This window comes from Corvus hawaiiensis, chromosome 9 (assembly GCF_020740725.1).
Source record: "Corvus hawaiiensis isolate bCorHaw1 chromosome 9, bCorHaw1.pri.cur, whole genome shotgun sequence".
Taxonomy (NCBI): Eukaryota; Metazoa; Chordata; class Aves; order Passeriformes; family Corvidae; genus Corvus; species Corvus hawaiiensis.
The window spans coordinates 27,025,846-27,043,549 of NC_063221.1; the positions used below are offsets into that span (position 1 = coordinate 27,025,846).

Below are 17,704 nucleotides of genomic sequence, written 5' to 3' on the forward strand. Positions count from 1 at the left end.
TGTAAAGTTTGCAGTAAATGATCCTTTATTAGCCACGTGATATTTTCAATATGACAAATAATTTTCACATTATCTTTCAATGAAAACCCATTCCTAGCCTTTAGAAGTACATATAATTAATAATTTCAATATTATAATTAGTATTGGTTGTCATGGCATTTGAAAAAGGATCCTACAGCTACCACCTCTCAATCTGTTTCAGTGACCTACTAACCCAAATACCTATATGAATGGGCTGATGGAAATGGTGACATGATTACTATGATGTGAAGAGTCTTTTCAAGGTAATTGAATGAAAAAAACAGAATAAACCTATTTCTAAAGACAAATTGGTGCTCCAGTGGTAAATTATTTAGGTTCCTACAGCAGGGGTGTAATGCACAAAAACCACAGTATCCTCTTTCTTCTCCAGAAATGTCAGTTAGTATTTCTAAGTAACTATCTGCCCTTACATAGCAGAAATTAACTGGTTTTTCCATGAACAGCTATCAATGGGAATATCCATGTTTCTGAAAGAACACCACTCTTACTCCAACTTCTTATTTGTGACTCGGGAACCCATTTCACCTTCAGATTAAAGGACCAGTAAATCAAATCACCCTTGTTCTGATAAACCTGAACTTTGGGATGACAACTGAGCCTTAACATATCTAGAGAAATGAAACTCCAAAAACCCTTAAAGAATAAATTAATAGAAGTGATGGCAGAAGTGACTGGTAGCAGACAATGAAAATGGCAATAACCAAGCTAGAACACCCTAAACATGCACTGTTTTCATCGTGTCTCTTGGCCCTAAGACCATTTACAGCAAACAAAACCAACTGTGTTCCAAACCAAGAGGTCCAGCTACCAGTTCCAAAGGTGTTACTCACTGTGTAAGGCACAAAATTATAATGTGATAAAATCCAACAAGGATTAAAAGGAATTCTCATCAAAATGCAAATTAACAGGCCTCCTAAGTATGAACGTCAACATCCTATAGTGTCCTAAAGGCCTCTTTTTTCACACTGAAAAACAGTCCTGTTATCTATTTTAAAATTTAGCTAAAGATACAGTAACCTATATCCACTGAAACAGGTCAGCTGAAGCAGTGATGAGCATCTGGGCACCTGACTATTAGAAACCCAGCAGAGCCCACTTTTAACTAAAGATACCCAGTAGGAGGGTATGAGTAAACAAACCTGTCTATCCCAAACCCTGATTTCCAATCTCTAGAGTACTGGATTTCCTTCCAGCTGCTCTGGAGAGAGCTGCAGAGCTTAGTTCAGCACCCACTGCACTCTACATTCTACAGAAAGGCCACACAAAAGAGGGCTTTGGTTTGAGCAAGACTGAGGTTTTAAGGTCAGACAGATCTGAACACATGTAAATCCAGGTGTTTAGGGAGACCTTCTGATGAAAATGTAGGCCTCCAATAAATTTAAATCTTTGGAAAGTGTCCTCCAGCTTATGTTTAAACTTTGACTGGAACTCTCTTCAGCACCTATCTTTTGCTGAGGACCTTGTTCCAAATTCCCAAACACTCCAGTGAAAGCCTGCAAAGAAAGCAAGAACAGCCCTTTCTGCCCCAGTGCCTTAATGACAAAATATGTCTTTTTCTTTCAGAAATCAGTATTAAGGACATCAACTCTGAGACTTGTTCAGAACCCACAGTGGGTGGTTTATCCTTACAGAAATGTTTGAAACACTTTCCAGCCCCCACTATAAGTCACAGACCAGGGCCAGAATCAAGGGTACTGACTTAAAGCTATTCCTGTATCTGCCTACCTTTTCTATCCATCAAATTTTTATACTAGCAATAACTTAAAATGACAGAAAACCTGAGCCACCATGCCAACACACACAGAAGAGAGCAAAGCTCACTTAGCACCCTTAAAAAAATAAGAACACACATATAAATTCTGCACACAGACTGTTAGACAGAGAAAACTGTGTGCACAACTGAGATAATGTTCTACAGGGCTGAAGCAGATAGGAATAAAAAAAACCCCAAACCAAACCCAAAGAAAAAACTTTATCTTGTCAGTTATTTAACAGCACTGTGTTAACCTCCAGGTGAAAAGATTCTCCAATTTCTTTAATTTTCGTCATTCCAGAAGGAAACAAGTAGATTGAATTACAATTAATTTTTCAAAAACAAACAAAACAAAAAATAATAAACTGATGTATCACTGTCATAGTCAATTTTATAATTTAAAACATGATCATTTAGCATGCTTTCTCACTTTTCTGCAACTGATGGCAATGAGGTTCTTCCTTCTCAATTTCCCCTTGCTCCTCCCACAAACCTGTTTTTATGAAAGACATTGACACAAAGTTGAAGTTTGAAAAGAAAAAATATATATTTTTATACTCAAGTGTGTGAGTTTAAAAAAAAATTTGGAAAAGGAAAAAAAAAAACCACACATACCTTGATTTCACAATGAACATAGATGAAAGAGGGAAGAAGAAAACTACTAGAAATCCATTGTCTCAATGAAAGCAAGGATTTTTGAATTCTGTCATTTCACTCTGAAATCCTCCCACCCTGACCAAATCCTGAGCTACTTATTTATTTGGTCAATGAAAAACGTGAATTCTTTGAAAAATTTCCTCCTGAAGCTCCATGTGCCAGATAGTCGTGTAATATATGGACACACAGGAGCTGGGAACTCCCACAACACTGCAACCCTTAGGCCCACTCTACACTTAGGATTGTTGCAGGGACAACCACACAGCATGAATAAAGTGGTCCTATAGGTGGACATAGCTTATAAGGACAAAAAGATATTCTTGCTAATTTTAGTTCCATTCCTAAGTGAAGCTGTAAAAACAAAAGCAGAAGTGTTAGCATGCAGAAACATCTGACACTTCTGCCAATACTCAAACTTTGGGAATGAAAACCAGTCTATGCCAATTAAATGAAGCTCTGTGCAACAAAATTTTACAATTTAAAAAGAAAAAAAATCTGTTTTCTTTATAGTGCAAAGCAGACCCCAAGCTGCAAGAGATCACGAGTACATTCGTACCATGTGAGTACCTGGGTACTCCACTGAAGATGAAAGAACACTTTGCAGTTAAACACAACAAACAACAGAAGAACAGTTGTTAAAAACTTGGTAGAAATCATATGCCCTTATCTCCCTCAGTATGTGAAGTATGTTGCAGCATCACTCTTTCACCAATTCACATGCAACTACCTTTTGGAAGAATTTATGCTACAAACAAGCTGTTGGTGTTTTTTCCTATGGAGTTTTTCCTTTATGCCAATGACACTTTGTGGAGAAGTTCTGAATTGCATTTAGTAAAAAAGCTAAAACTCGTTTGTGTGCTGAACTCCACATCAGCTACTTCCACTGAAAACAATCACACTACTCATGTACAAAGCACAGCCTCTGCATAATCCTTCCTAAGTGTGGGCCTAAGAAGGAAAAGTTAGGCAGGTTGCTTATACAGCCCACATGCATGAATACGCATTTTGTGCTCCCTGGGTAGCCACACAGTAGCCTCATTAAAAAGGAGAGGAAAAGAAAATAATTACAAACCACACAGAACAGGCTCAAATTGTTTTAAGACATTATGCAAAAATATTTTCGTAGATCACTCACTGTGTTTTACGCTCTACTTAAAATATTTCATGAAATTCCGTGGATTTATATGTATCTGTGTGTGTGTGTGTGTATATATATATATCTACAAAATGCTTTTTTTAAAGTATTTCTCTTTAGTACCTCCAAATGCAGAAGTAACCTGTTACTACAATCAAAGCTAAAAAGAAAAAAACAAATGCAATACAAGTTCCTGCTCTAGCTGAAACCCATGGCAAAATCCCTAATGACTGGAAAATACAAAATAAATTCACGAAAGCTTCACAAAGCATCAAGTATCAGCATCATTATGATTTCACTGATGATTTTTTTTATGGGAAGAGAAAACCCTTTCAACTTTTAGAAATTTAAAGACCACAGCTCTATCCCCCTTAAATATAACCTGGGAAAGGTGAGGGTGAAGTGGTGATGGAAGTTTCCCTCCCAGTTTAATTCAACAAAGATTAGCTGAACTAAACTACAAAGAATTGCTTTTGAAATGTTCACTGGGTGCAACATTCTTCAACAACATACCTCACATAAACATAGAAGATGGCAGCAGAACTCTGAGAAACATATTTATTAATTAAAAGTTACAGAAAATATAGAAGGGAAATCATGCAGAATTACTTTGCACATAATGGTTTCTTATCCATTTAAATTCTTAGTGAATGAGTTGCAAATTCCATCAAGTATTTAGAAGACCCAAAAACCTCTACTGTTTTGTAACAGTCTAAAGATACAAGGCCTAAAAATGACTGACATTGTCCTTTACTAATCTGAAGCTTTAACAGCATGACAGTTGACAGTTCAGTGCTTCAAAATTAGGTAGACACTTGATATTATCTTTAAAAAGAAACACAATGAAACAGAAAAACAAAGCTGTCTGCTGAAATACAAGAGGAAAAGGTTTGGGTTCTTTTTAAGCAAGGATTAGTATATGATAAAATACTTCCTATGTCCTAGGTTCAGACACATTATGTCATCCACCCTTGATCTAAAACTGGTTTCTGTGACTCCACCACCCACCTGCAAGTTTGCAATGATACTTACTTGTCTTCGTGGTACCAAACACTGCAGTTGCTCCTATACTTTTATTAATGGTTTCAAAATCCAAGCACAACAATACTGCAAAATAGCACAAAACACTTGGAAAGTGTAAATCTGTATTGAAAACTCTATTAAATAAATAATCTTACATTCACCAGCCACTAATTTCATCATCTGGGATTCCTGATTGTAAGTTCACGTAATAATGTGGGATTCCATAAGAATCTGTCCCCACTGGTACGAATGCAGAATTGGGGTCCAGGTTTCCTTTCACACGCTGTGTTGTTCCTGGAAAAACTCCTTTATGAAATCCCAGCCTTAAAACTGGGATGTTATCCCTTATATACACAAAAGTATCTCCAAGCACAACAAAGTAGTATCAATATAGTAACATTTGTTAAGCATTTTAATGAATATGGGTGTAAGATAGTGGGGTACAGAAAGGGCTGACAGTTCCCTGTTGTCAGCTGGGAACTCCATGTGTTACATCAGTGAGATACCAGATACCTTTTGCAACAGAGGAATTACATAATGCACACTACAGTCACCCTACCTGTAGTTTCAAAGAAACACACATGCAGAGTGAATGGAGGGATTATTTTTTTTTCCTTTTTAACCTGCTAACAGGTGGAAAACAGTCCTTTAAGAAGCTGAACATACAGATGGCAGTTTTACAAACCAATCCAAGAATACCAGGAGCCTATACATGTAAGAACAACCACTGCAAACGGACAGAGCTTTAAAAAAACCCCATGGATTGAAAAGCAAATATTCAAAAAATATATTCAATTATCTGATTCTTTTCCAAGATGTGTTTGGCTCCCTGCACTATTTCAAATGCAGTTATCCTCCACTTTTTGTTTATTTGGCCTTAGAAACACAATATAAAACCAAGCAAGATTATGAAGCAATATACACACCTAAACACATCACTTTTACTTACAGAAATACTTTATTCTGGGGATAAGATTTAGAAGTCTGAAGTTAAATTACAACCCTTTTGGAGAAGGAAAGGTAACAAACAACTCTGAAGAACATATTCCTCCCTTCTACACCAACACGTTGTTGTTAGGAATGGGGTGGGAAGAGTTTTACCGTCATCACAACAGTCATAGGCTGAGGCAACCATGAAGTTTAGTGTTGATGCTGGAATGGAAACACCTCTGTTCAGCACTAATCTGTAGTACCAGCAAGTGATTCACTACAAACACTGTGACAAATCATGAGGACTGGTGAGTTTTGTATCCTCCCTGGCATTTGCCTCTTCCAAGTGAGCTGCCTCACAGCTGTCCCAGGGCCTGGGTGGTTGCAGAGGGTAGGAACAAGCAAAGGGGATGAAAAAGCTTTTTTTTATTAATTAAAAACTGAAACTCTCTAAGTTAAAGAAGACATTTTGTTCACGTACCTTGAGAGAAGAGGGCACACGCTCCCCATTTCTGACAAATAAAAAAGAAGAAAAGCGAGAGCGGAGGCTTCAGAGGGTGGGCTTCACACCCACCACCCCGGACCTCCCTACAAAGAACAAGCAGCACAGCAACGAGGAGAAAGAGAAAAGCAGCGAGAGGCCACGGCTGTGCGGCGGCGGCTTGAAATTTACCTGGAAATCAGCCAATATCATTTCTCGGTCCATGTTGGACGCCATTGCAGCCAGCTGCGTCCCGGCTCTGCTCGGACCCGCGCACCTGGAGCCGCTGCCGCGGGGAGGACGGGGCAGGGTGGGAGCTCAGGAGCTCATGGAGGCGCCGCGCTGCGCTCGGGCTCCCGCAGCGCCCCCGGGCTGCCCCTCCCGGGGCCGAGGAGGGGAGGAGGCAGGAGAGCGGCGGGCCGGGCGCGGGGCCGGGAGCGGGCAGCGCTGCCTCAGCCGCTGGCCCGGGAAGGAGGAGGAGGAGGAGGAGAAGAAGGAGGAGGAGGAGGAGGAGGCAGCGCCGCTCCCCGCCTGCCTCCACAGCGCCTGTGTCGCACATTTTGCCTGTCATTGAGGTCGCAAAGAGGCGCTTTGCGGCCGCCACGTGACCGCCCGCCTGTCAAGCGCTCCCGGAGCCGGGGGCGGGACCGCGCCGAGCCGGGACCGCGGGCCCCGCGCCCGGGTGGCACCGGGACGGAGCGGAGAGTCCCGGCCCGCGCCCTCCCCGGCCGGAGGTGCCGCAGCGGGGCCGCGGGAGCGGACACATCCTCACGTCCCGTCCCGGGAGTTGGCGGCTCCCCGGGCCCGGTGGCGGCGCGGGATATCCCGGCTGGGCTCCGCCGCCGGCTGCGGCCTAACGGGTCTGCGGGGACCTGGCTGCAGCCATCCCCGGGCGGTGCGGGGAAACGCGGGCCGGTGCAGCTGCCGGGAGGAAAGCGGCCTTGCCTCTCTGTGCGGGAGCGGGGCAACCATCCATCCATCCATCATCCATTCATCCCTCCCTCCTTCCTCCCCTCCCTGCCTCTCTCCCTTCATCAGCGCCCCGGGACCGCGGCGGTTTCGGTGAATGCAGCGCTCGGTCCCGGCGCGATTTCGCGTCCCCTCCGATCCCCCGTGACGCGGTGCCCGCCCAGTGACCCGCACCCCCAGGGGGGCACGCACCGCCCGGCGCTCGGGGGAGCGGCGACTTTTCGCCCGGGTCCCGACTTGGCTCAAAAGAAGGAAATGCATTTTTCACAGGTTTTTCTGAGCCAACGCACCGTGATCTGCACAGCGGCCCTCGCTCAGGCTTAGCACTCCAGCACTGTAAGATGCAATTCTATTATATACCGCAAATAAATCTGCTCTAAGTAATGCAAATCTAACTGTAATGCTTTCTAAGTCTGCCTCCTACAACCTGATGCCGTTCATGTACCCCTTTAGCCCTGACATTAAACACGCATTTGGACGCCACCTTGCTAATGAGTCCAACATGTTTTGCTCTGCTTTTTGTAGGAGTGTCCTGTCAGTGTCGTAGCTGAGGTCACAGATGCATCAAGCAGCTTTCCTGTCAGCTAATAACGCTACATTATGATACCTTTGAATCAAGATATTTTGCCGGGTTTAGGAAGCAGCGGTCTTTATTGTTTCTCTCTTCCATCCGCGAGGGTTACAGGGGAGTTTCGCGGACTCTGCGAGCTCCCTGCCGCCGCTGGCCCCGGGGCGACCGGGGACAAACGCTGCGTGCGGAGAGGGGCGCAGGGAAAGCTCAGCTGTACCTTCAGGAGGGTCCGTGATTCCAAGAGAAACCCTGGGAATTGTTTAGAGCCTGTTGCGGACGCTGCTAGGGAGCGCGGGCTCCAGGGCGCCTGGGCTGAGTGTCTGGCGGCGGCGGCGCTGCTCCGGGGGCTCTGGGCGGGCTGAGGCCACACCGAAACGCCACTTACGATGCAAAGCCACAGCGTCAGAGAAGCTGGGTTTTATATTTTACCGTGTTCCTGCTCTCGTTTATGTTGGCAGGGCTTGCCAAAAGGTTTTTATTGCCCACTGACGTTAGCTTAACAATTCGAGCTCCCCACCACCCACCGGAGGGATGATAAATTAGTTGCCCTCACACCTGCACCTTTTTTTCCCCCCAGTTTGATGTTACAGACAGTTCTGTCCTAAGTACTAGGTATGGTGCAATGCCTGGGACAGCCTATGCTAAATCACAAACAAATCCACCCACACATTACTAGAGAGTAACTATAATAAAGGCTGAAAAGCGAGTTTTAGCAATTGGGTTAAAGCCAATTAATTCCTGGCACAAACCGAAGCTATAAGTATATAGTCAAGATTAGTTACACAGCATTCATGTCTATTACAGTCATATTTTAAATAATGATATCTATATTAGATCAAAACAGGAAGGATTTGATCCAGAACATAAAGAAAAGGTGAAAAGCTGCACGTGCCAGACGTCGCAGGAAGTTCATATTCAAGTCACAGCTAAAGTTTCTGTTTGCCTTCTCACAACCTCTCTGAGCCATTCGAGGTGGGTTTTATCCTCAAACGAGTGTCAGACAAATTAGGGAGCCGATTATTTTACTCCTCGTAATGCCCGGCGATAATATCTCCCTCCAGAAGGTTTTTTTGGGTTTTTTTTTTCTGCTGATTCTGGAGCCGATTGGGATAAATCCCTCTGTTTTAGATGGAGTATCTTTATCACTCATTAGAGGAAATGATCAGGATTAACGAGCTGCTTTCTGCAAAGACTTTTGACAGACCGGCATAGTAGAGGAAGTTTGACGGCATTTTCTGGCCAGGCAGCTTTACTTGCAGGAGGCCTGCAGCACTCCAGCTACACTTCGCTTAATTATTTTTGCTCTGTGGCATGATTAACAGAAGATGGAAGCTTTATTCTGAACTGTAAATCAGCAAAAAATAGTGTGAGACTGTTGTAAGGTTTGCAAATCTAATTCTACAGTAAGTTAGCAACAGGTAAACACCACCAAAGCCTGCGGATTTTAGGCAGTAATTAGTCACGAAATAAGTAATTTATAAGCTATCAGACTGAATAATTCAAGTTTTGCATATAAATTCTCTCTTTATGCAGAAAAGCAACTATATTCGAATAATTAGATGGTACTTGCATACATATATTTCTGGAGCTAACTTTGAGGGAAGTTATATTTTATATTTTTGCTTTTTAAAAAATGGAAAAGAGGAGGGGGAAAAAAGCACTATTACTTCTAGACAAGAATTACCACAATGAGGCCCTTAAAATACGCGTATTTTTCTCTCCTTTAGTGGGAGTGGGGGGGTCAGTTGATAAATTCAACAAAGTTGTTTTCCCTCCTTCGTGTGTAGGCAGCTCATACTTGTCACCTTTGTATATTCGCAAACAAGCGTGGATGGGGGAATCAGTACAGGAAAATACAATTGCAAAGCAAAAAGCAAGCGACGCGGAGAGGAAAGCCAGAGGCAAAGGTCTGGCTTCGTTCAGCTGCAGATCTACTGCTGTAAAACCGGCTCTGTTTGACGGCTGCGGCCCCGACTCAGGCCCCGGCCACCTCCGGCCCCTGCCCGGCTGCCAGCGGCAGGTTCCCCCCTCAGGGCAGTGCTGGAGGAGCTGTAACTACCACAGGTTCCCTCCCTAACGCACCTCCCCGAGCTGCCTCACGCCTGTTTACATTCAAAATCACTTTCCCGTGGCGTCCACGCAGAAAACAGACGTGCAGATTGCCCCTGCGAGCGATGGGTTACGTGTGCTTATCAGGGAGCCATGACATTGCTGCTTACCTCTCGGAGGGTTCGCTTGGCAGAATTCAGTCCTCCGAGGGTCCCTGAAACCTAAAGCAATCCAGCCATTAAAGCACTTTAAGGCACTAAATATTGTTAGCCAGGGTGGCGGTGACATCTCCGACCTGTACCGTCCTCACTTCTTCTCCCTGGAAAGGAAAAGCGAAGTCCTCGCGTCTTCTCGCTCGGTGCCCGGGCGCGGTTCCCCCTCAAAATGGCACTTTCAAATCAATCAAGGACACCAAAACGCGGGAAGCAGGGAGTGCTGCCGTGGACGGTCGCCTTCCACGGTTAAGACAACTTGACATTGACCCTTCATCCTTGACCTTGTCCTCAGGATGAGAGAGGAGCCCGCGTCGCTGCCGGGGTGGTCCCGAGCGCGGAGCCGCCGCCCGCGGGGTGCCGAGTGAGGGCGGAGGGGCCAGGACCGGGACCGGGACCGGAGCCGGCTCCGCTGCCCCGCGGGCAGGTGGAGACCCCCGGGGAGAAGCTCCGGGCAGCGCCGTGGCAGAGGCCGCCCTCCCGCCTGCCGAGCTTCCCCGAACCCGCTCCTCCCGCCGGGGTGCGGGGGCTCCCGCTGCTACAACCTCCTTTTCCTTTCATTTTCCCCCCCCAGGCCTCAGCAGCGCTGCTCCTAAAAGCAGCCGGGCTGTGCTGGCTGTGGCGGGGCAGTGCCGTGCCCGGGCTGCGCGGCGAGGGGACGGTACCGGGAGCCGCAGAGCTGCGGCGGCCGGAGCGCGGCGGGGCCGGGCGAGGGGCGGGCGGGAGCCGCTGCAGGCCTTCCTGCCCGAACTCCGCCGCGCCTCCTTAAATCTCTGCCGTTAAAATGTGGGCGGGTGTTTCAACTCAAAAAGCGCTCAAATTTTTTTTCTTTTCAAAAAAAGCTGATGAGGTTAAAAAAAAAAAAAAAAAAAAAGAAGAAGGGGGGGGGGGGGGGAAAAAGGAGAGAGAAACCGGCTTCGTGTCCTTAGGAAACAGAAGTAGCGATTGTTTGTGCTTAAAAAAGGGGGAGCGCAAAGCCGCGGGCGGAGGCGGCGGTCGCGGACCGGCAAGTGCAGCTTTATTTCGCGAAGTTGGAAGAGGAGGCGAGCGGGGCTGTCAGTGCGGCTGCGAGCGCGGCCGGGCCGGGGCAGCGGCGGCACCAGCGCGGCCCCTGCCCCCGCCAGGAGCTCGCCCCGCGGCCGCGGCGGGAGGAGCGGCTGTCCCGGGAGCGCCCGGCGGAGCGCGGACAGCGGCGGCGGGACCCCGGCGGAGGGACCCCGGAGGACGGCGGCGGACACGGCTCCGGGTCGCGGCTCCTCCACGCCCTGAGCGCGGGCGGCGGTTCGCGGCAGCCCCCCCGCGCCGCCCGCCGCCCTCCTGGATGCTCCGGAGCCGCCGCCGCCGGGGGCGGCCGCCGGCCGGGATCGCGCCCGCCCGCTGCGCGGAGGCTGCGCGGGGCCGCGGGAGTGAAGCTGCTGCTGCTGCTGCTGCTGCGCGGAGCGAGAGCACCCAGGGAGCGAGCTGGGCGCCGGGATAGTCGCCGCCGCCGCACCCGGCCCTCTCCGGGCGCGGCTCGTCCTTTCCTTCCCTGCTGGGCCCGGACTAAGGCGACGGAGTGGGATGAAGGGGGGATCCCGAGCGGGAGTTGGATGCACACTGCTACAGATCTTTCCTCGGAGCTGCTGCTGCTGCTAAGTTTCAGAAACCGACTGTGAACAGGGTGGGTTGTCTTCTTCTTCCAAGATCTCAGGTCTGAGTGAGTCTCCGGTGTACGTGTATATATGTTACCTATAACATATACAATATATTGTATAGCTGTTAATCTATTCCCCCCGCCGCGAAAGTGGCCAAAGTCTTTAATAAGAGTTGCTCTATATGTGGAACCAAAGAAATCTTCCTTCAAGTGGAGCTGCAGTTTTGCTGAATAATCACGTGTGAGTTAGGGGCGGGCTCTTGGCAAGGAGGTTTTTTACGAGTATTTACTACAAGGTCTTACTCCAGAAGATTAACCATCCCAATCCTTCTGTCAGTCTCCGATGCCATGCCTGGTTAAAAAAAAAAAAAAAATCTCATCTTTTTTCCGATCGTCAGTCACCCTAAAGAATGGCCGAGCCTTCTGGGAACGAGCTGGCGTCCGCGGCTGCCAAGGGGGACCTAGTGCAACTTACTAATTTGTTGCAAAAGAATGTAAACGTCAATGCACAAAATGGATTTGGGAGGACTGCGCTGCAGGTTGGTATCCAGAGAGGGAGAAAATATTTCATCACTGGTACCTACGTGACCCGGGTTTCCAAAAAAGACAACATTTTAAGCAGGCTGGTGGATGAAATTCGAGTGGTTTTTCAAACTCGTTGGATGCCATATTTTATAACTTTTAGTGGCTCCAACTCCCTAAAATGACGTACTTGAAATAAAACTGGTCAAACCATTCTTTCAATTGGGGATCACCCTCAATGTCAAACGGGCTACGAGTTTGCTAATATTTTGTGACTTCGTGGGGAGGAGGCAAGGAATGAGAGAGCTGAGATGAAAAGAAATCAGCTTAGGTGAGCAGGATTTCATAGCAGGTCTGTAAACACAAATGTTCTGTTCTCTGAAGCTTAGGATTTATATCTTTTTTTTCTTCCTTTTTTTTTTTTCTTGCAATGTGCTTTTAAAGCGTGGCTCGTCTGGGTTCTGGGATCTGCTGTGGATGATACTTTTCCTTTATGCTCTGTTTGTGGGAATGACCTTTCTCATTGGGAAGCATGCTGCTCAGAACCGAGGACCTCCGATGTACATTAAAAGCTAGCCCTGCGAGTCGGGGTTCCAGCTGAATCACTTGCTTTTTTATTCATAATTAAGACTTTAAAATTTGTTTTATTCGGATCGGCTGGCAGGGCACTGCTTCCAGTTATTTCCTTTCTGATCGTATAGGGTGCTGTGTCCTAATTTTTAACTGTGTAGTTGTGCAGGCAGGAGTTGGAACCTGTCCAACTGCTAACTATTGGAGCTGATGAAAGATTTTGCTTTTAATATTATCAGATAATGATGGCAAAAAGGCTAGAATACCTACCAAATAATGAAAGATATGATTTATAAATCCAGAGGGAAAATAAGTGTGGTTATTTGTAGTTAAGGTGTAAGTAATGAAATGTGGAAGTGGAGCTGTAGGTCTTTTTCATTTTACACATTAGTAAAATCGTTTTTTAACCCCTCTCCCCCCTTCCCCCAAAACCATGGTAATAATTTCAGAAAGTGGATTTTCAAACAGCATAGAACCTGTGAATGTACTCGAGATATTTACAGCTTTTTGGCTTAATATCAAAATGTTAGAGCTGGAAAATAAGCACCTCTTGCTAATAATGCAGGAATGACCCTTTTTTTGATAATTTCGCTGAAGCTGGAGATCTGTGAGCTCCTCGCTGTCCTGTTAACACCTAAATAGGTCATCGCATTGCACTGCAGGCACTTGCAGCAACTTTTAAGAGAGTGAAAGGGTTTAAATTAATGACTTAGACAAACTAAATTCTTTAAGAAAGCAGGAAACATTTAGCTGGTTGTTTTATCCTCGGGACAAGGGCTGAAAACCAATTTGTCCTAGAGTAATGCTGGATATTTTTTTCTAAAAGCAGCTAACTGTCCATATCCTGAATTAAGGTATATTTTACACAATGACATAGCATCCAGCTGTATTAAACATGCATCCGTGCCCTAACGATACTTCTTAGGGGTGCCTAATAACAACTGAGCTAATGAACCACAACAAAAATCAAAACAGGAGAATCTGTCAACTTATTTTCAATATGTATCATCCTGAAATGTGCTGTGGGTGCGTGGCCACGCTCGAAAGACTTCTCTGTCAGTGCACTCTGCTAGACTGAGATAATCTGTCTGTAATCTCTCTCTCAATTACAATGGAGAGAATGCTCCTATATTAATGTCAATTAATTTATATTTTTCCTCTTCATTTATGTTTAATTAAACAGCTACTCGGCTTATCTTGCTCTGTCCTTTTTATTTCTGGTGAAGTGCACCTATGCAGGCCTCAAATACATCTCCTGCCCTAATGCTCTTCGTCAGACTTATTCAATTAATGCTTTCTCTTTCTTCGCCTCCCTCCCCCCAAGCATAACCTTGCAAATATAGGGGACATTTGCTGTTCAGTTGTAGCCCACAGCCAAAAAGCACCACCTTTTATGGGATTTTCTCCCCCTCACATCTTTAACTGAACACTTTAGTCCCCTGGCCTGAGCACTGAAAACTCCCACTTAACCCAAATATATGTTTTGAATTCACAAATAATACAGCCTGGGCTCTCAAAAAAAGATCAAAATGTCCAGATTTCACTAAACAAAGAGAGATCACAATGATCTTGTTTTCTTTTAACATCGCTTCCATCTCTCGTCAGAAGTGAAAGAAGTGGCAGTCAGGAGCTGGAAGCCTTGGGGCATAGAGAGATCTCTTTTCCTGTATCCCAGCCTGTCTTATCTGCACTTCTGCTCCTGTCTGTGGTTATAACATGCTAGGCTGCTTTACACTTCAAACGCTGTACATAAATGTATTTATTATAACTGGCTTTTCTTAAAAAACTTAATATATATTTTTCATCAGGACAGATTTTCAGCAAACCCCTGTAGAAATTGTACCTTATGCTAAATCTAATGCACTGTAATGCTTGTTTATGCTGATTTTTTTTTTTTTTTAACCAAGATTTTCAAATCGATGTGTGGATCTCTTTCTAAGGAAATAGAAAAGAGTTTAGTTTTTTTCGAATTTTATACTTACAATGAGACTAGTTACAAGGACAGGAAAATACTGCGTATAGGCTGGAGATTACACATTGTACATTACAGTGTTCGTTTTTGGAAAGTGTGCAAACAAAAAATGAGGAATTACAAGGAAATCGGTGCAAGCTGTTAAGTTACAAATAAGAGAGATTTGTGTTCTAATTATGATAGTTTTATGGTGCAATTGAGAAAATTGAAAGAAGCTTTTTCTTTTTTTTTTCCCTGAGAAACAGTCAGAAAATCCAATTATTGTTGTTGTTGTATATTTTTTAAGGGATGTTTTAACAACAGAACATAGCCACAGTTTACTTATAGAGAGGTTATGAAAGTATAATATAATATACTGATTTTAGAAGAGAACTTCTGTAATTTTGAAACATTCCCTTTGACTTTTCCTTTTTGGGTCACCTAATGAAACACGAATATTGGGGAGAAGAATTTCTTTTAGCATTTGTGTTTCTCAACAGACAGAGCTATGGTACAGTCCAAATATTTGTTTTATCATAATGTACAGACAATGTAAACACCTGAAAGCTTGTAAAAACACATTCTACATTTGCTGTTGCTGAGGTAAAATATCTGCTCCTCAAAGACCCTATATTTGCTATTTAACAAGATTAAACAGTAATGCAGAGGTGTCTCAATACTTAGGCAAATAAAACCGAACTATACCTAATTTTTATATGTTAAGAAACTGAGATGATCCTCGTTAGGGGAAAAAAAAAAAACCAAAACAAAAAAGCTGTTTTATCCCATTCTATGCTATTTCAGGCATTAATCTCTCCGAGGCAGAAAGCTATGACCACCGAAGTGATAACATCTTTCAGAGTTTCACCGAGTTCAGTAACAAATACATTAAAAACTAGACGTTCTGGTGTGTCATTAGTTTTACAGCGAGGCTCTTCTGTCTGCTTTAGATGAGAACTGGGCTCTGACGAAAGCCAGGGATGAGAAGTGAGGACGGGAGGCAGTGCTGGAGCAATCCCCCCACCCGCGGTATCCAATTCTCCTCTCTCTCTCATAGGTGATGAAACTCGGGAACCCCGAAATCGCCCGGCGGCTGCTCAGTAACGGGGCGAACCCCAACCTGAAAGACAGTACCGGCTTCGCTGTCATCCACGACGTAGCTAGGGAGGGGTTTCTGGACACTTTGCAGACTCTGCTGGAGTTCAAAGCCGATGTTAACATTGAGGATAACGACGGCAACCTGCCCTTGCACTTGGCGGCCCAGGAGGGGCACGTGCGGGTGGTGGAGCTGCTGCTGGCGCGCTCCGAGTGCAAGGTGGGCCACCAGAACAAGCGGGGGGCCACCGCCTACGACCTGGCCAAGCTGTACAGGAGGGCGGCCGTGGTGGAGCTCCTGGAGGCCAGCAGCTCCTTCCCCCCCAGCATGGACTGAAAACTGCTAGGACGGGGTCTCCTTTGGACGTGAGGGCATGCAGACTTTTTGGGGTGTTTCCCTCCTTTTTAACGGCATTTGTTGCCACTTTTTTTTTTTTTTTTTTTTCCCCTGAACAGCTGGTAGTGTAAGTCTCAAGAAATTCCAGAGGTGGGTTTTTAGATAACAGAAACGTTTGAAATCCATGCTCCCAGCAGTTTCCTATACCTTTCACTTTACTCAGTGCTCACAGGCTCATCTGTGTGTATGTTGGTTGCTCATATCTAGTTTTCCAGTATCAACTTTTGCAATTTATTTTAGGTCATTTGTATCAAGTCATTAATACAAGAGCTACTATTCACACGCTTAATGTTGCTGGACTTTTAAGAAAAGGAAATAGTTTACTGTGATTTCTCCCACCTCTCAACACACCCCTCCCTTCTCACTCCCCCCACCCCTTTCAGTCGGGCTCAAGAGTCTGAGGTCCTGTTTTGGTTAAAAACATCCTTTAAATAAGGGGTCACCTGCACAGGCAGAGCTGGAAGTCAAAGGGGACGGCCTGAGGACAGTGGATGGCGCTTAGATGCTTTAGGCAGTAACTGTATTTTGTCACTAACAAGAGCTTGTAGAACTAGGTCACTTACTTTCTAAATGTAGATGACACTTTTCCTCTTTGTGTATTTAAACTTTCACCAATCTGGTTTTCAATTTAGTTACCAGAAACAGTATAAGTGGTGTTTCTTTGATTGCCAGAGGTTTTAAACAGCTCAGTTTAGTAGTTCGTGTTTACTGTGCACTGCACAAGACGTTTTTTTCTAGTTTCAAAACAAGCAGCAGAGAACCATTGTCAGAGGCAAGAGGACACGAAGGCTGCAATACAAGATTTCTGGTTGCTTCATCTGCTGAGTGCAGTTTAGATGTTCTTTAAGTAATATTTGCTTTCCACCAACTATTCTGTTTTGTCTGGAAATAAACTATTTTAATGACAGCATCTCACAAAACAAGAATATTTGAATACAGTGACATTTAGGAAGCAGCACTTTTGATATTTGTGAAGTTAAGTTATTGCTTGCACCTAAAACACAATTTAACCATTGGAAATTTTCCATTGCAACACAGCTGAGAGTATTCACCAGACTGAAACTCATTTGCCTCTCCAGCCTCAACAGGAGCTAACGATGCTCAGCACCCTGTCGGGAACAGTCTATTATGAAACTTTTAACATTTGTACAGGATCTACTTGTTGGACAGATGGGCAGTTTAAAGTGCTTCATTTTGAATAGTTTAAATTTCAATTGTGCAAAATAGAAGGTTTTAAATCAATGCAAAATGAATACTACTTTAAATAGCACTTAAAAGAGGAGAGGGAGTACATTAGTTTAGTTTTTAACTTTTTTTTTTTTAATTAGCCCCACAAAATCAGTTACTACATTTTCAAGTAAAAAATAATTTGCTGAAACTGTCACATTTACTATAAGCTCTGTCACACTGCTGTGTTCTGATTAAAAACCTCTGTGAAATATGAAATTTGTGTGCATGATCATTAATCGGTGCAGCACAGCACATAGGAAGCATTACTGGGGAAATAACCCTCAAAATTCCTGGTAGAAAGAGCACTAAACCACCTGAAATATTAAACCGAGCAACGTAATCCACAGGTCCCCGAGGTGAAGTGACCCAAATCGCTCTGTGTTGCTCTCCATCTTCCTTTCCTCATGTCCTGGAGGATGCTCCAAGACTTTTCCTTCTCTATTCCTCTCAAAAAGAGGAATTCCGTGCTACACCAGAAGGTAAT

The 17,704-nt window shown here is 44.8% G+C and overlaps 2 protein-coding genes across 3 annotated transcripts in view; one reads left to right on the forward strand and one right to left on the reverse strand.

Moving 5' to 3' along the window:
• The window catches only part of FAF1 (Fas associated factor 1), a 151,209-nt gene extending 144,692 nt beyond the window's left edge, over positions 1-6,517 (reverse strand). Inside the window, exon 1 of the mRNA XM_048312320.1 lies at positions 6,214-6,517. Coding sequence (XP_048168277.1) covers positions 6,214-6,258 — 45 coding nt within the window. The 5' untranslated portion in view covers positions 6,259-6,517. The remainder of the gene's footprint in view (positions 1-6,213) is intronic.
• Positions 6,518-11,184: 4,667 nt separating this feature from the next.
• CDKN2C (cyclin dependent kinase inhibitor 2C) lies at positions 11,185-17,436 on the forward strand. Of its 2 annotated transcripts, XM_048312321.1 has the most exons (3): positions 11,185-11,482; positions 11,854-11,994; positions 15,556-17,436. In XM_048312321.1, exons 2-3 carry the CDS (start codon positions 11,866-11,868, stop codon positions 15,928-15,930), a joined length of 504 nt encoding a protein of 167 aa, XP_048168278.1. In that variant the 5' UTR covers positions 11,185-11,482; positions 11,854-11,865; the 3' UTR covers positions 15,931-17,436. The 2 variants fall into 2 exon arrangements, with proteins under 2 accessions (XP_048168278.1, XP_048168279.1); XM_048312322.1 differs by lacking the exon at positions 11,185-11,482 and having other exon boundaries at positions 11,490-11,994.
• Positions 17,437-17,704: the final 268 nt, after the last annotated feature.